Raw genomic sequence first — 15,278 nt, 5'->3', positions numbered from 1 at the left:
GAATCACCTCCCTTGACCTGCTGGCCACACTTCTCCTGATGCAGCCCAGGATCTGGTTGGCTTTCTGGGCTGCAAGTGCACACTGACAGCTCATGTTGAGCTTCTCATCCACCAGCACCCCCAAGTCCCTCTCCTCAGGGCTGCTTTCCAGCCAGTCACTGCCCAGCCTGGATTTGTGCTTGGGATTGCCTCGACCCAGATGCAGGACCCTGCACTTGGTCTTGTTGAACCTCATGAGGTTGGCTTGTGCCCACCTCTCCAGCCTGTCCAGGTCCCTCTGGATGGATCCCTTCCCTCCAGCGTGTCTGCTGCACCACACAGCTTGGTGTCATCAGCAAACTTGCTGAGGGTGCACTCAATGCCTCTGTCCATGTCCCCGACAAAGATGTTAAACAGGATTGAGCCCTGAGGGACTCCACTTTTCCCTGGCCTCCACTGGGACATGGAGCCATTGACAGCCACTCTTTGTGTGCAGCCATCAAGCCAGTTCTTTATCCATCTCGTGGTCCACCCATCAAACCCATGTGTCACCAGTTGGGAGACCAGGATGTGGTGTGGGACAGTGTCGAAGGCTTTGCTCAGGTCCAGGTAAATGACATCAGTTGCTCTCCCCTCATCTATTAATGTTGTGACCTGTTCATAGAAGGCCAGCAGGTTTGTCAGGCAGGATTTGCCCTTGATGAAGCCATGCTGACTGTACCCAATCACCTCTTCACTATTCTTCTGTCTCAGTAGTGCCTCCAGGAGAATCTGCTCCATGATCTTACCAGGCACAGAGGTGAGACTGACTGGCCTGTAGTTCCCTGGTTCTTCCTTCTTACCCTTTTTGAAAATGGGAGTAATGTTTCCCCTTTTCCAGTCAGTGGGGACTTCCCCAGACTGCCAGGACTTTTGGAATATAATAGAGAGGGGTTTAGCAACCTCATCTGCCAGTTCTCTCAGTACTCGTGGGTGAACTTACTACCTATGAACAACTTTAAAACCACATCTTGCTTGCAGGCACACTATCTGGGACAGAAAGATCAATCCATAAATACAGATACTTCCTCCCCACACTCTGGCACAGAAATGTGACAAATACTACCAGCACATGTGCATGTCACACTTGCTGAGGTTAGTGGTATTCAGCAAGTCACAAAACTGTTTGTCCATCTGTAGGATGGGCAGCTGCAATAGCATGTATTCCTTTATTCACTTCAGCTTATCCTTATAAAGCAGTAACTATTTCCACTTTAGAGACAGAAGTAGAGTCCAAAATTCTAGTCCAGCCCACCCAGCTTTTGATGTGAATTTTGACATAGAGTTGCTCTTTTCTCTCCCTCTATTGAGTACAGAGGGAAGACAATTTAACTACACTGCAAACTTTGCACTAAGAAGTTAAGATACCTCTAAGTCATTAAGATGAATCCAGCAAGAGAGACTTTTTGCTTTGCCCTCAGCCACATAACAGACTCCCCCATCCTTTACTAGGTCTCAGCTACTGCACTTCAGGGAGAACTGAGCAGTCAATAGGCGAGGAATGCCCCTCCAGGCTGGCTGGATTTCACACTATGCAACTGTATAAGAAAGAGATCCATCCCTGGGCCTGCTGAGAAGCAGCAGAAGGGGAGGCAAAACATTGCCTTGACACTACTAGGGGAGGAGAGCAGTCAGAGAAGAAATAGTCCTAGAGCTGCTGTCCAGGAAATATTCTTTTTTTCACTCTTGGAACTTCTCTCTCTGCCAACATACAGATTTGGCCCTGCAGAGAGGGCCATAACATTGTGGTTCCAATCAAAATCTGCTACCATATGAAATGCCAAATCAAAAATTGTGCTTCCCCATTACTTGTCAAGCTAACCATGTCTGGACTGAAAGGCAGAACATATTAGAGCAGCAGAACATATTAGAGCAGTGAGAGATATGAACATCCACTCAGGAATGGAATGGGACAGAAATAGATAGTGAATCAGTCAACAAATGGGTAACCTCCCAGCTATCATTTCTCACACAAATGTCCATGTCAGTGTCCTGTTCTGTATACACAGGAGCAACAGAAGAAGGGGACAGAATGACAGAAGCAGCAGCACCTAGTGTAGTCAGAAATCACTGTAAAGGGGAGTTGAGGAGGTACACACTCTCTGGTGTCTTCAACTAGACTGCCTTCTGAAATACCTGCCAGAGCCTCTCACTTTATAAAACCAATTAAGAAAGTAAACAGTCAGCTGATGAAAAAGTTACCACTTTCAAACTTTCTGCCAGAAATATGTAAGTAAAACAAGAAAAAAAAAAAAAAGGAAGGAAAAAAAAGGGGTGGGGAGGGGGGGTGACAGGACTTCCTAGAGCCTTCACTGTATATTCTTTGTTGCTTAAAACAAGAAGAGAACAGACTGGCAGTGCAACAAGCCCCAGGAATTTGATGTACATGTTTTGCAGTAAAAATAGAGGTGAACCACTGTTGACTTGTTCCATGGCAGATGAAAAAGCATTTAAACTTTTAAAAGGAAGAGAGCAAGATAGACAGAAAACGCCTCAACTCAATTTAGTTTCCTCAAGAAAATACACAAATTATTTTCTTAGAAAGCTGGGGTTTTTCTGGCTATTTGAGAAGAAAAATTAACTTAAACTTCTGGAAGCAGAACTCTGGGTTTCAAAATTACTTAGAGTGACCAACCTTGGGAGAATTTTCCGAAACTGCAGCTAGCTGCCACAGAAGAGAAAAGTACGTGCACTGGAGAGCTGGCAGGATCATCTGCAAATATAAACACATGTCCTTTATTTACATGGAAGGCCCAACAGCAAAAAGCTTAGGACTAAACAAAGCATCCGTGCCTGGCATTCTGCATGCTGCCTGCATGACTATTTCTGCACTGGACCCTGAAAATAAACTTCACAGGTTTGCATACAAATGTTGCCTCCTGTGATGTTCACAAAGGCAAACTTCAGCTTAGCTTCGTGGGATTTCTCTGCAGTCTTTGGTGAAAGGCAAACTCCTCCAGAGCAGAAGCCAAACTTGGTGCTCCGATGTTCTGTCTAAAGGAGTCCACCTCTACCCACGAGCTAAAAGTTCTCTTGTAATCCCAGGATATCTCTTTTTTGGCACAGCCAGTGTTTGAGATGAGACAAACAGAAAACCAAAAGGCTGCAGTTGAGAGAACTGGTAACTACAAACCGTCTTCACCAACAGTCAGTCAGAAATCAAAAGGTCCAAAGTATCCCAATTTCTGGTTACATGCAATCTATTATGGGCTCCTCGTGGTCACAACAACTTTGTATGTACCAAGAGCAAAACTGTGCAATCAATGGGAAGCACTGAGCACTGCAAAGGACCAGTCTACATCTCAGATGATTATCACAGTTTTGAACAATGTCCAAAGCAAATGAATTTATAGCATGAATTTATTGATTTAAATAACATTCTACCAAAGACAGCCCCTGTTTCCTAGGCTGAGAAATGGAGATAGTATCCTGCCTCACAGGACATTGATATGTAAGACTATTTATTATTTCCTAATTTTGCTGTTCTCAACAAGAAAAGCTCCTTTCAGTGTTAGTATTAGTAACTCACTAGAGCAGGTAAACTCCCATGCTCTGTTTCAAACACCAGCAACCTTAAAGTCTTGTCATACAGATTCCACTTGGTAAGATCATGGGCACTGCAAGTGAAAAAGAAACAATAATGACAAAGTAAGGAATTGCATCTCACCTGATCAAATAGTATAAATGTATCCTATTTTGCCATCATCTGAAGTACAGCAGTAACATGGAACAACTAATTATTACTTATAAGGCAGGGAATGAAATTATGGTTTTCATGATCTAATGCTACATATTTTTATAGTCTGCATTCCTACCACAAAAGTGCAGTGTCATGAGAGAAAGAAGCTTGAGCCCTGTACTTTTTTCTACGTTCTATCCACACTCTCCAAGTGCCGAAAAGGACCAAAGCACAATTTCCCTACTTCACTTTAAAAGCCTGTTTCAATACTCCTATTTGCAGTTCAGTGTTAGACTTTGCAAAAACAGAGCAGTCCTAGCACACAGGATAGGTGAAAGGCCTATTTTTCAGTGGTGCCTAGTGACAAGAGGTAATGAACACAAATTTGAACATAGGAAGTTCCACCTAAACACAAGGAGGAACTTCCTTACTTTGAAGGTGGTGGAACACTGACTGCCCAGAGTCGTGGTGGAATCTCCATCTCTGGAGTCATTCAAAGCCCACCTGGACACCATCCTGTGCAACCTGCTGTAGGTGAAACTGCTCTGTCAGGGTGTTAAACTAGATGATCTCCAGAGGTTCCTTCCAACCCCTACCATTCTGTGATTATATGAGAAGAAGGACCATTACCCCACTCTCTAATGTTCTGCATGATAATTTACTTGGTGAATGATCTCTGGAGCGTCAGCAGTAAGGTAGTGTGAAAGCATCCAGCTAAGAGAGATTCACCACAGAGAGGACCTCTGTGTCCATTCTGACATCCCAACTCTGTAGCACACAATTCTCAGCCACATTAGGGCTGATGCTGCAACCTCAGTAAGAAGTCCAAAAAGAATTCCATATCCAAGTGTACATCATTCTGTTAAGAAGAAACTAAATTTGCAACACATCTCATAGGGATTATTTTCACTCTCTTGTGCAAACTGTTATTAAATCCAACAAAGAGAAGCGGTTCTCACTCTGCACCTGTTAGGTGAATATTTAAGTTTATGGTAAAGTAAACTGTGTAAATAAACATCTCACTTATGAAAAGCTGCTACTCTTCTCAAAGCAGACTGTATCCGAGAAATTTCTCCTGCATCCACACAAAATCCTTCTTCCTAAATTATAAAAGTTTGGGAAAGAGAAAAGAATTAGCCAGTGTGGCAATAACATGCTCTTTTCCCAGACAACCCACAAGCTTGAGTTACCATCCTGCAGCCCTCCCCAATCCCTTCACCTTTAACCATGCTACTCCTGTCTTCTTTTGCAGTAAAAAGAAAACATCACATTGACTGCACAGAAATTTTGTATAAAGAAATGTCCCTGCTGTTAATAAACCCACAGCAGCCTCCCTGGACTACAGTATTGCTAATAGAGTAAAAACTAGCAATTAGGCTGACACAGAAGTGTCATTCAGGCCATTCATAGTCCCTCACACAGTTGTTAAGGATCTCTGGAAAACTGTTCACATGCTGCTGACTCTCCTTGCTTCCAGCTGCCAGATCACATTCAAAGATAGCTAAAAATATATTAAATATTTTCCCATAGATGCAATTGCTGCAGTTTCCACAAGTATACTATGTGATTATGGGAGACAGCATATACAACCAGGAATTAGAAGGGAGGGGTTCCAGGAGAAAAACTCTTTATTTAGATATGGATCACCATATGAAGGAGTTGGAGAACCCCTGGTCTAGCACTTATCTTGTTTCTCATAAGTACACATTCTCCCACATTGACATAGATACCTATTTAAGATCACCAAAATAAATCCAATCTGAGGTTAGGGGATTTTTTGGCTTGACACGTTTTACAATATCACAGTGTCCAATAAAAACCTGCCAGTGTTAACTCTCATACTATGGCATGACACCTGTTCATGACAGCAGAGTTGATCAGATCAGCTGTGGGCTTCTGTTGTTCAGTTTAGCCAACAAGCTATTCATATCAACACCAGCTGTTTCTGCTTTTTAGAACTAATGAAAAACTTTGAGGGAGACTCTGCAGTCCTCTTTCAAGGGGAAAGTCATAATTTCAAAGACCTCAAAGCTTTGAGGCAGACTCTAAAGTCCTCTTTCAAGGAGAAAGTAATTTCAAAGACCACAAAGCTATACAATCTGCTTACAAACTGTTTTTTTCCCTAGTACTATCTCTACAGCCAAAGTGGCAGCACAATGGCTATTTTGTGTACAGCCAAATATGTAGAAGTATGAACTATACACCTTTTGGGGAACAGTCTCATCACCTACAGACCCCAGCACTTATTAGCTGACCTGCTCCTCGATAAGAAATAGCAGGCAAAGAATAGTTCCATATTCTCCTTAAGTTTTTTTGTCTTCTTTTTCATAAGGAAACAGTCTGTTTATTTCCACAATGAGTCAACACTCACCTTTTGCCAGAAGCCATCTAGTAGCTGGCTAAGCTGTTCCATCAACTCATCTACCAGTTGAGTTCGAGCACGATCTGCCTGGCTATAGATGGAAATTTCTTCACTGCAGAGGACGTGATAAGTCTTGGAGGAAGCCTCAAGGACAGACATGTCAGAGTGTTTGGTCACAATGTCTTTTACCTCTCTCAGCAAATCATCCAAATGCTGCAAGTGATAAAAGGGGTATTACAGGTAAATAATACAAAAATTGACTCACGCTTTAGGCATACTTCAGCAGGCCCATATAAATCATAAAATCACCATGAAATAAATACCAGCCTATAGAAGCAGAGGGGCAGGATTAGAGGATACAAGTTTTTTTCTGAGCTTAGAGCTCTTTTTCATTATTATTGCCTCTGGATCTTCCTAAAGAACGAAGCAACTGCCTTAAGTTCTACTTTAGCAATATACATTTGGCACTACGTAAAAATAAAGACAAAGGCAGGGAATGAAACATGCCTCTCCAAAGGACAGGTATGTCTCCAAACAATGGAAGTTGTCTTCCTCAGCAGCAGAGGATGGAGAATGTTTCAGATGTCGGCAAATGGGTTCTTCACTCTTAGCAAAAGCAGGCAACTTCTGCCATTCTGCTGACTCTCTCTCTCTCTTCCAATTAACAAGGACTTCGTCTGGTTTTAACCAGACCTCTCCCATCAGCAGGTAATACTATCACCATTCTTACCTTTCAGCTCCTACCATTGCCTTGCAACTGAGAGTCAGTCTTCAAGGAGAATGACACCTATTCAGTAGTAAACTCCTGGAAGCTTAGACACATGCCATAACCCACCACCTCTCCACCCAACAATGAAAACCCCAGGACTGGTCCTACCACATGAAATCACAAATCATTACCCACCATGACTAGTCACAGCATATCAAAACTGACATATTCCAAGGCTTTGTTTTGGCAGCCCCAAATCAAAAACTAAAGCCTAAGATCACTTTCCTCAAGGTATGAGAATATTTTCTTATATCTCAACCATCTCCTACCTGTTCCAAGTCCTACTAAACTCTGTACATTGTCACATAAATTCAGTACATTCCATGTGAACCAACTACCCCAATTCCTATTCACCTTCTCAAGATGTCCCACAGTGTAAACATCTAAATCATAATACTGAGGAATCTGCAGAAGATTTGCCACTTTCTGTGCATCTGTTGAATACTGCAGAGAAAAAACAGGATATGAGTACACTGCAGGAATTTAAATGAAATATTTAACATGCATTCACATAGCAGCTGTTGGTTACCTTTGCCAAGAGCTGAGGAAGTACCATAATAAAGTGTTCAGTAATTTTGGTACAATCTTCCAATTGTATTTTCTTCTCTTTTACTGACAGAATCTGCAGATAAAGCATTGTGTTTCAATTATAAAATCTGTTAGCTTTGGAATTTCAAATGTAACCCAAGGTTAAATCACATGCCTTTCTCTAAAGCATATCAAGCTAATATAAAGGTACTTTTCCATGGAGACAACTAGATGCCTTTTTTTTGGTTAACCTTAAATTAGATGCAAATCACTGAACAGCTACATCTTGTGGATAAAATGCTCACCATTTGTCAGTAACATGCTTCGACTGGCTTTCCTCTAATGCTCATTTCCTCCAACATCCACTACTAATAAGATCTAGAGGTCAGAAGACACCATGTCGTCTCGTAAAAACACACCATTTTCTTCCATAAGATACACATACCACTAGGCACATGCTCTCTGTTCAAGCACATCAGGCAAACAGGATGTGATTACAGAACAATAAGTAAGGCTAAAATGCACTGACTTTTTTGGCTGCACTTCTGCCCACGGGAGGATGACCTTCAGCTGCTTCTCTAACCGTTGCAACCATAATTTCAATGAGAACACTTTCCTGGGCATCGCTCAGTGCTGTAAAAGAAATCAGTCTCCTTTCAGCATCTCACAGAAGAAAAATGAAGATGCAGTAACACAAAAAAGGACTACTTGTTTATCTGAGCAGGTATGGAAGGACACTATAGGAAGAAAGATGCAGTGTTGCTACAGGAACACATAAGAGGATTTGATTTGATTTAACCTGAAAACATCTTTTTTTCTATATTTACTGACCAAAAGAACTTTCTAGAGCAGTTGGGTTCCCAAAAAAACACAGGCAGTTTTTAAAAAGGCCGACTCCTACTGACTACTGTCTCATTTAGGACAAGCCTGCTTCTTTGAGTACCAAAATGCTTTAACTCATGGGGTCTACAAACTTTGATTTCAATCGTACAACCATCTCCAGATATACTGCAACAACCATTCACAGAATCACAGAATAGTTTGGGCTGGAAGGGACCCCTGGAGTGTTAGATGTCAATGAACTCAACACATTGCTCATTTTCTTTTCAGGCATGAACAACAGCCCAACAATACTACACTTCAGCTAATACTTCCAGATTCTTAAGTTTTGGACAAACAAAATGAATGCTATGTAAGCATTATGGCTTAATTATGCAAGTATTCTTGCTAACTTTCTGAACTAACATGACATAAATAAAGAACACTGAATAAAATAAATAAGTTGATATAAATATCACATTGGCACTGCATTGAGTTTCATCTGCTTTGAAGCCCTTGGAGACCACCATTTGAGATCAAAAGGTACTGCAATATGGAATGATCCTAAACTAGCTGAAGGCAAAGTTCAAAAGCAGTATCAAGAGATTCTGTCAGACAAAACCAAGCTCTTTGTTTACCTACCTTCTCCATCTTCTTCAGTGTTTTTTAATAGAAGAGTGGTCATGCACTGCCAGTCCTTCAGGAATTTGCCTGCCCAGTCCCACAAGCTGTCTATGAGGTATGGAACATGTTCGTGTAGCTAGGGATTAAAAACACAAGCTTATAGAAGTAAACACCTCATTAAAAGAAACACAGCTTCACAAGTTCCTCTCTCTTATCACAATTTTATGCTTGTGTGTTATTCACACACACGATCACACACAGTATTCCATCACATTTAGTTTGAGGCTAACCAACATTCTGATACAAAGCAGGAAAGTGGGGGGGGGGGGGAAGCAGAAAATGTAGGAAAAGCTTTTCTTTTCTCTTTTTTAGGATACTTTTCCTTTGTTATTTAAGAAATATTGTTAAACTAGTTTCTGTATTGATTTGATATTGTTGATCATAACTAAAAATCCCACCTTGGGACTAGAAATGAGTTAACATTTTAATCAACATCTGTGAAACTTTTTGCAGAGATTCGAACTGCTGTGCCTGAGACACCTTGACCACATGTATGTAGGTTTGCACCCCTGCAGAAGTCAAATACTGAAGTACAAGGCTCAACACTTCAGCTGATGAAACTCTCAGTACAACTGCACAGTTCCTACTGCAAAGCCGTGGTACAGCAACTCAAGTCTGCTTGCAGAAAGTCACAGACACATGCCAAAAAACTTTTACTCAGTGACATTTATTTTTCACGTTGGTTTCAGATCCTCTCATCAGCATACTTGTAAATTACTTTTAATACAACAGAACAAGAATATCTTCATTAAAAATGCATCCCAGAGAGCGAAACCGTTCCAAATACCAAACATTTTAGAGCTCATCACCAGAAGGAATTTTCAAAAGAAAGCCAATCCTTGATTTAACATGCAAGACTGGATTTTAAGGGCTTACTGCAAGGGCTGTTCTCCTCACCTCACTTTCCAGGAAAAAACGTATTAATCTTTTCAACTGGTCAGTACTCGCCCCAAACTTTCCTCCTCCTTTGAGCTGAACTTCTTCATCTCCCTTATGACTAAGCAGCCTGCCAACAGAAAAGGAAGTCAGTCCAGTTCTGCCACATTCTACTTATACCCATTTTCCAATGCAACACTAAGTCTGTCAAGATCCCAAGGACTGTATTTCTTCTAAATGTCTACTTATTTACTCCAAATCACATTAGACTTTTTTATCAGATGAAAGGAAAAGAGATTAGATTGTTGTCCATTATGAGAGATCTTCTATCCCTGTGAATGCAGAGACTATTTCTGACAGTTTCACAGGTACCCTGCCAGCTTTCTGGATAACAGATGCAGATTCCACTGTGTTGAACATATAATGAGGTAGGTATTTGCTCATGCTTGAAGAGGGGCTTGCTCTAGGCTGAATTTAAACCTTACCAACAAAGGAGAGATATTACTACTCAGCCATTATTCACATTATGGTACATCTTGGAACTAAAGCTTCTTAAAGAAGGCACAGTTTCTTCTATTTATAAGATACAATTTACTCAACTTCACAAATACAGTGGAAAAACTGTTCTTCCTCTTCCCTCTGAAGTACGATATGATACTTTGATTTCCATTTTCCTCTTTATCCAAAACGAGTGTGACTGTACTGATCACAAAAAGTGCTAATCCCAAAATAAATACAGGAAGGCCATCCCCACAGAGTAATGCAAGGCCTAGATGACTTGGATTTAAGAGGAGGATGACTCAGTGTCTGTAAAAGTTTATACTTTCAGAAAGTGCTTCTGTTGGTATAATTTATGCCATCTAAGTAATCTGAGTTTAAAATAAAGACATGGAGGAAATTTCTTGCAAAACAAGAAGGGGGGAGGACTTATGTGAGGGGGAAGCATAAATTTTTATACTAAACCTTTGCATGACCAGGGAAAGGATAGTGTTGCTAACATCTCTATCACGCTGTAACAAATGTTTCTGTAGCAGCAGAAGCCCTGGAGGGAAGAACTGGGCAAACAAGAGCAACCCTAAGGTTTACAGGGGCAAAGGGTCCACACTGCACTGGCAAGCTTGGTAGAAAAAGTAGAGCTGTCACAGGCCAATCCCTTAGATGGCAAAAAGCAGCAGTGCTCTGAGAGGAAAAACACCTGATTTATGACAGAATATCAGGACCAATACAAAAGACTATGTAAGACTAGCAGATGTGATAGAAACTCATCAAAACAGAAATTTTTCTTCATTTATTCTTCTGTTAGACTTGGCTCCACAAACCCCAGAATGTCAGCAATTCAGCTAAACAGGAAGAGACAACTAGGAAGAGACTCTGCATGCATGGAAACACAAACCATTATTATTTCTAAGTTTTTCCCCACAAAATCTTGGCAAAATATTTTTATTTTCATTCCTCTTTGAAAGGCAAAATTATTTCTCTCAGCTGTAGAGACAGAGTATTTATTGCTTCTCTTTTTAGCATGCCAACTCCATTCACTTCATGCAACCATTGTTATAAGGAACCCATTTATAAGAGTTACTCCTGGGGAAGATAAACCCTGTACTTCATTAACCTGACAGCAAATTGGGAGGGCTTTTTAATCTGCTGCATCTCTCATTATTCAAAGCCTTTACAATGTATAAGGCAACTTCCAAAGGGAGAAGTGGAGGCCATTTTTGTGATTAATCACCAAAGCTGTGGAAATCCAGCAGATGCCAGGTGATGAATTAGCTTGTAAGAAGCAAAGCAACAGGAAAAGAAAGAAGAAAGAAGAAGAAAGAAGGTATGCTCTCAACATAGCATGGCGTCTGCGGATCAGTCAGCTGTTTCATGTTCTCTGTGTTAGCCTTGCAACTTTCCTCACACCTATTGTGCTAGGGCTGTGCAGGGGAACAAGTCATTACCCCTAGACAGAATTTCTCTTCTGATTCAGCAGAGCAAAGCACATCTACTACCCTCATGGTACACACTTCCAGCAGAAAAATGAATGCTTAAGGAACCTTCTTAAATAAATCTACCTTCATTCTGAAACAAATAAGGATATGCAAGAAGTAGGCATGCAGGCAGGCAAGCAGAATACCTTTTATAAAGGAATTCCCCAGCTGCTGCTGCAAGTGGACGGTGCGTGGCATAAACAAACTGGTATAGTGTTTCACAGTCTTCAGCTGACAGCGCATCCTCACAGTTCCTAGGCGAAAATAACAACGGAAGTTATAGTTCAGGTTTATCTGCAAAGACTACCATGAATGCTATGTCAAGCTTTTACTAGACTTGATTCTCCATAGCCGTGCAACTTGTTTACATGGCTGAATTTTCTAAAAACGCTGCCAAGCACACGCTGTCATGCAGCGTGTAGAGAAACAGAGGTCTGTGCAAGCCGTGACAAATCAGGCCCACTGCACAGGCACGAACGTTAGCTTAAAGTATAATTAAGGCTGATTAACAGTCACGGTAAAAAGAGTAGTAATAGTAAATCACAAAAATCATGCCTCTACTTTATGCCTTGATGCTCACCATAGAAGACAATAAATGAGAAATAGTCTTCAATTATGTAATACAGATTATTTTGTAATTATTTATTGCAGATTTTTAAAACCTATATACTATTACACTAAGGCTTGCAGTCACATGTAAAAAGAAATCAAAGCACACTTCTGATAGCATGCTTGTGACTGTGGCCTTTCTGTGTAAACACATTGAAAATCACAACTTTTTTCATTCGGATACACATCTTCAACTAGTAAACCTAAAACACTCTACAAAAAGTAGAAATGGTAGTAATATGTAGGAATGGTATTAATATTAATCTTTTGCAAAAAGGAAACTGAAGCATCAAGGTCACATAACCCACAAAGAGGCACCAGAGGAGCGAATGCCAAAGCAAGAAACAGTTTCAAAATGCCTGCTTCTCAACGCGACAGCAATGTCATTGTGGTAAGCTACTTCAGAGAATGGAAGGGCAAGATGCTTATGCTTACTCCAGCCAGGGCAGCAAAAAGTGGGTTTATTTATTATTGCACTCCATCCTCAGGTAGTCACAGTTACAGTTGTGGTCCAATACCTACTCTAAAACCAAGGATTCATGCTCTTCATTTGCTAGGAGTGATGCCTTAAAAAGAAGAGCAGCCCTTCCTGAGTTTACACATTTGTCTCCAAATCCATCACATCCTCTACCACCCTTACAAGTCACAAAGCTCCAAACCATCCTCCAACCTGACTGAACAACACAAAACAAAAGCTCAACATTAAGTGAGAGCATCACTAAAGCACTGGAATTTAAAATCATGAGGGAGACACAGCACTCACTTCTCAAAGCTAACAGCCTCTCATTTATAGAAGCCGACACCCCATAAATGCTACCATTACAATGTGTTACTCATGTATCACTTTATTTTTTCCCCTCCCCGTGATTGCTTCAATGGTCACAACACTAGAACAGTACAAAAGTCTTTCAATGAAAATCTTGATTTTATGCCTCCAAAGGTGATAGGACAACCTCTCAAGATAATGCCTGCCCCCAAATAAAAAGAAAATCTGTGTTATGTACTTGTAGGTTTTGGTGGCCTCTTATAAATTAATAGGACATACAGAAAGTGCTCACATTTTGTGTATATAATTAAATCATCACAAAGGAAAATATTTATATGACTCTTAATCAGCCACCTACAAAAATGGGGAAATAGAGCAAAAAGTGCATGAATTGAGGTTAAACAGTAAGCAACAGAGAGGTAACATGGTGCATTAGTCAACAACAACAACAACAAACCCACTATTGGTGTGTCCTGTGAAGCAATGAATGATGGATCAGATTTACTAAACTTCTACAAGTTTAACAAGTTAGATTAGAAAAAAGACTGACAACAAATTGCACTTAGAGTAAAAATGCATGATATAGCAAGTCTTTTTATTTAAAGGCTATGGAGAATTTACTGAAATCAACTAGCAATCTAACAATGTTTCTTTCATTCTACTCCATGTCAATCTATTATTTAGTTCTTTTACAGCAGTAATTTATATGAAACCTGCCCCTGTCACTTTCTCTATATATATTATTACAAAACAAAACAAAACACAAAAACCCAGTTGTGGAGAGCTTGAAAAAGATTTCTATACAAACATGTCATGATCTAGAGCAGGCCAGCACAGACCCACAGAATGGCTGAGGACAGACAGCACCTCTCAAGATCACCTAGACCAACCTCCTGCCCAGAGGAGGATCAGCTAGAGCAGGTTGCTGAGGGTTGTGTCCAATCAGGTTTTGAATATCAACAAAGTTGGAGACTCCATAACTTCTCTGGCAATGTGTTCTAGCACTGGACCATCCCCCACATTAAAATCCTTTTTCTTATCACTTAAATGGAACCTCCTGTATGAGCATACCAGTCAAATGTACATGGTTTTTTTGTTGTTTTTTTTTTTTTAATTCTTATATTTCAGGTCTTCTCTTCTCAGAATACTTACGAAAATAGTGAATGCAACACCAATGTGTCTCTATTTTTAAACACTTCCTTGCCTAAATCGTTCAGATAGCTCTAAATGCTCAGCAATGTGCCTGCCATCTCTTTCAGTCAGAACTGAAGAAAAAAAAATTACAAACAAAATGGCTGAGCTTAAAGGCACATCTGGAGGTCATTTGGTCCAGTCCCTCTGCCACCTAGAGCCAGTTGACCAGAACTACACCCAGATGGCTTTTTAAATATCTCCAGTGAGGAAGATGAAGACTCCACAAACTCTCTGGGCAGTCTGACAATTGTTTGCAATTTTTTTTCTTCTTCAGGCAGAAGACTCTGCCTTCCCAGTAAAAATGAAGTTGCCTTTTCTTAGAAATTTCCTTTCCTTAGAAAAAGACCTGGGGATCCTGGTGGACACCAAGTTGAGCATGAGCAGGACAAGGGAGGTGATCCTTCTCTACTCAGCACTGGTCAGTGCTGTGTCCAGTACTGGGCTCCCAAGTATAAGACACATGGGCACACTAGAGAGAGTCCGACAAAGAGCTGCAAAGGCTATTAAGGGACTGGAGCATCCTCCTGTAAGGAAAGGCTGAGAAAGCTGGAACTGTTCAGCCTGGAGAAGACTCAGAGGGGAACTTGCCAATGTGTTTAAGTACCTGAAAGGAGGCTGCAAAGAAGATGGAGCCAAGCTCTGCACAGTGACAGAACCAAAGACAGTGAGAAAAAGATGAAACACAAGAGAATTCTCCTGAACATCAGAAAACATATCTTTACTGTGAAGGTGACAGAACGGTGTCACAAACCGCCCAGAGAGGTTGTGGAGTCTTCTTCCTCACTGGAGATATTAGAAAGCCATCTGGATGTAGTTCTCATCAACTGGCTCTAGGTGGCAGAGGGACTGGACCAGACGACCTCCAGAAGTGCCTTTAAGCTCAGCCATTTTGTTTGTAGTTTTTTTTCTTCAAAAAGACTAAGAATTTGCCCCAGTTACATTATTCTACAGCAGTATCATTTTTTACACAAGACAGGAATAAGTCTGATGCAGCCATGAAT

General features: G+C 40.8%; 1 protein-coding gene across 1 annotated transcript in view; it reads right to left on the bottom strand.

The window, feature by feature from the left end:
- The window catches only part of LOC128968819 (cohesin subunit SA-2-like), a 66,641-nt gene that overhangs the window by 17,266 nt on the left and 34,097 nt on the right, over window positions 1-15,278 (bottom strand). Inside the window, exons 13-22 of the mRNA XM_054383453.1 lie at window positions 11,855-11,962; window positions 9,757-9,865; window positions 8,818-8,935; window positions 7,886-7,989; window positions 7,358-7,450; window positions 7,183-7,272; window positions 6,069-6,272; window positions 4,721-4,797; window positions 3,548-3,635; window positions 2,654-2,731 (exon numbers count right to left, since the gene is read on the bottom strand). Coding sequence (XP_054239428.1) covers window positions 2,654-2,731; window positions 3,548-3,635; window positions 4,721-4,797; window positions 6,069-6,272; window positions 7,183-7,272; window positions 7,358-7,450; window positions 7,886-7,989; window positions 8,818-8,935; window positions 9,757-9,865; window positions 11,855-11,962 — 1,069 coding nt within the window. The remainder of the gene's footprint in view (window positions 1-2,653; window positions 2,732-3,547; window positions 3,636-4,720; window positions 4,798-6,068; window positions 6,273-7,182; window positions 7,273-7,357; window positions 7,451-7,885; window positions 7,990-8,817; window positions 8,936-9,756; window positions 9,866-11,854; window positions 11,963-15,278) is intronic.

Source organism: Indicator indicator, chromosome 1 (genome assembly GCF_027791375.1).
Source record: "Indicator indicator isolate 239-I01 chromosome 1, UM_Iind_1.1, whole genome shotgun sequence".
NCBI classification, from domain to species: Eukaryota; Metazoa; Chordata; class Aves; order Piciformes; family Indicatoridae; genus Indicator; species Indicator indicator.
The sequence above is the reverse complement of the archived record's forward strand: the minus strand, read 5'-3'. Positions and strand labels throughout refer to the sequence as shown.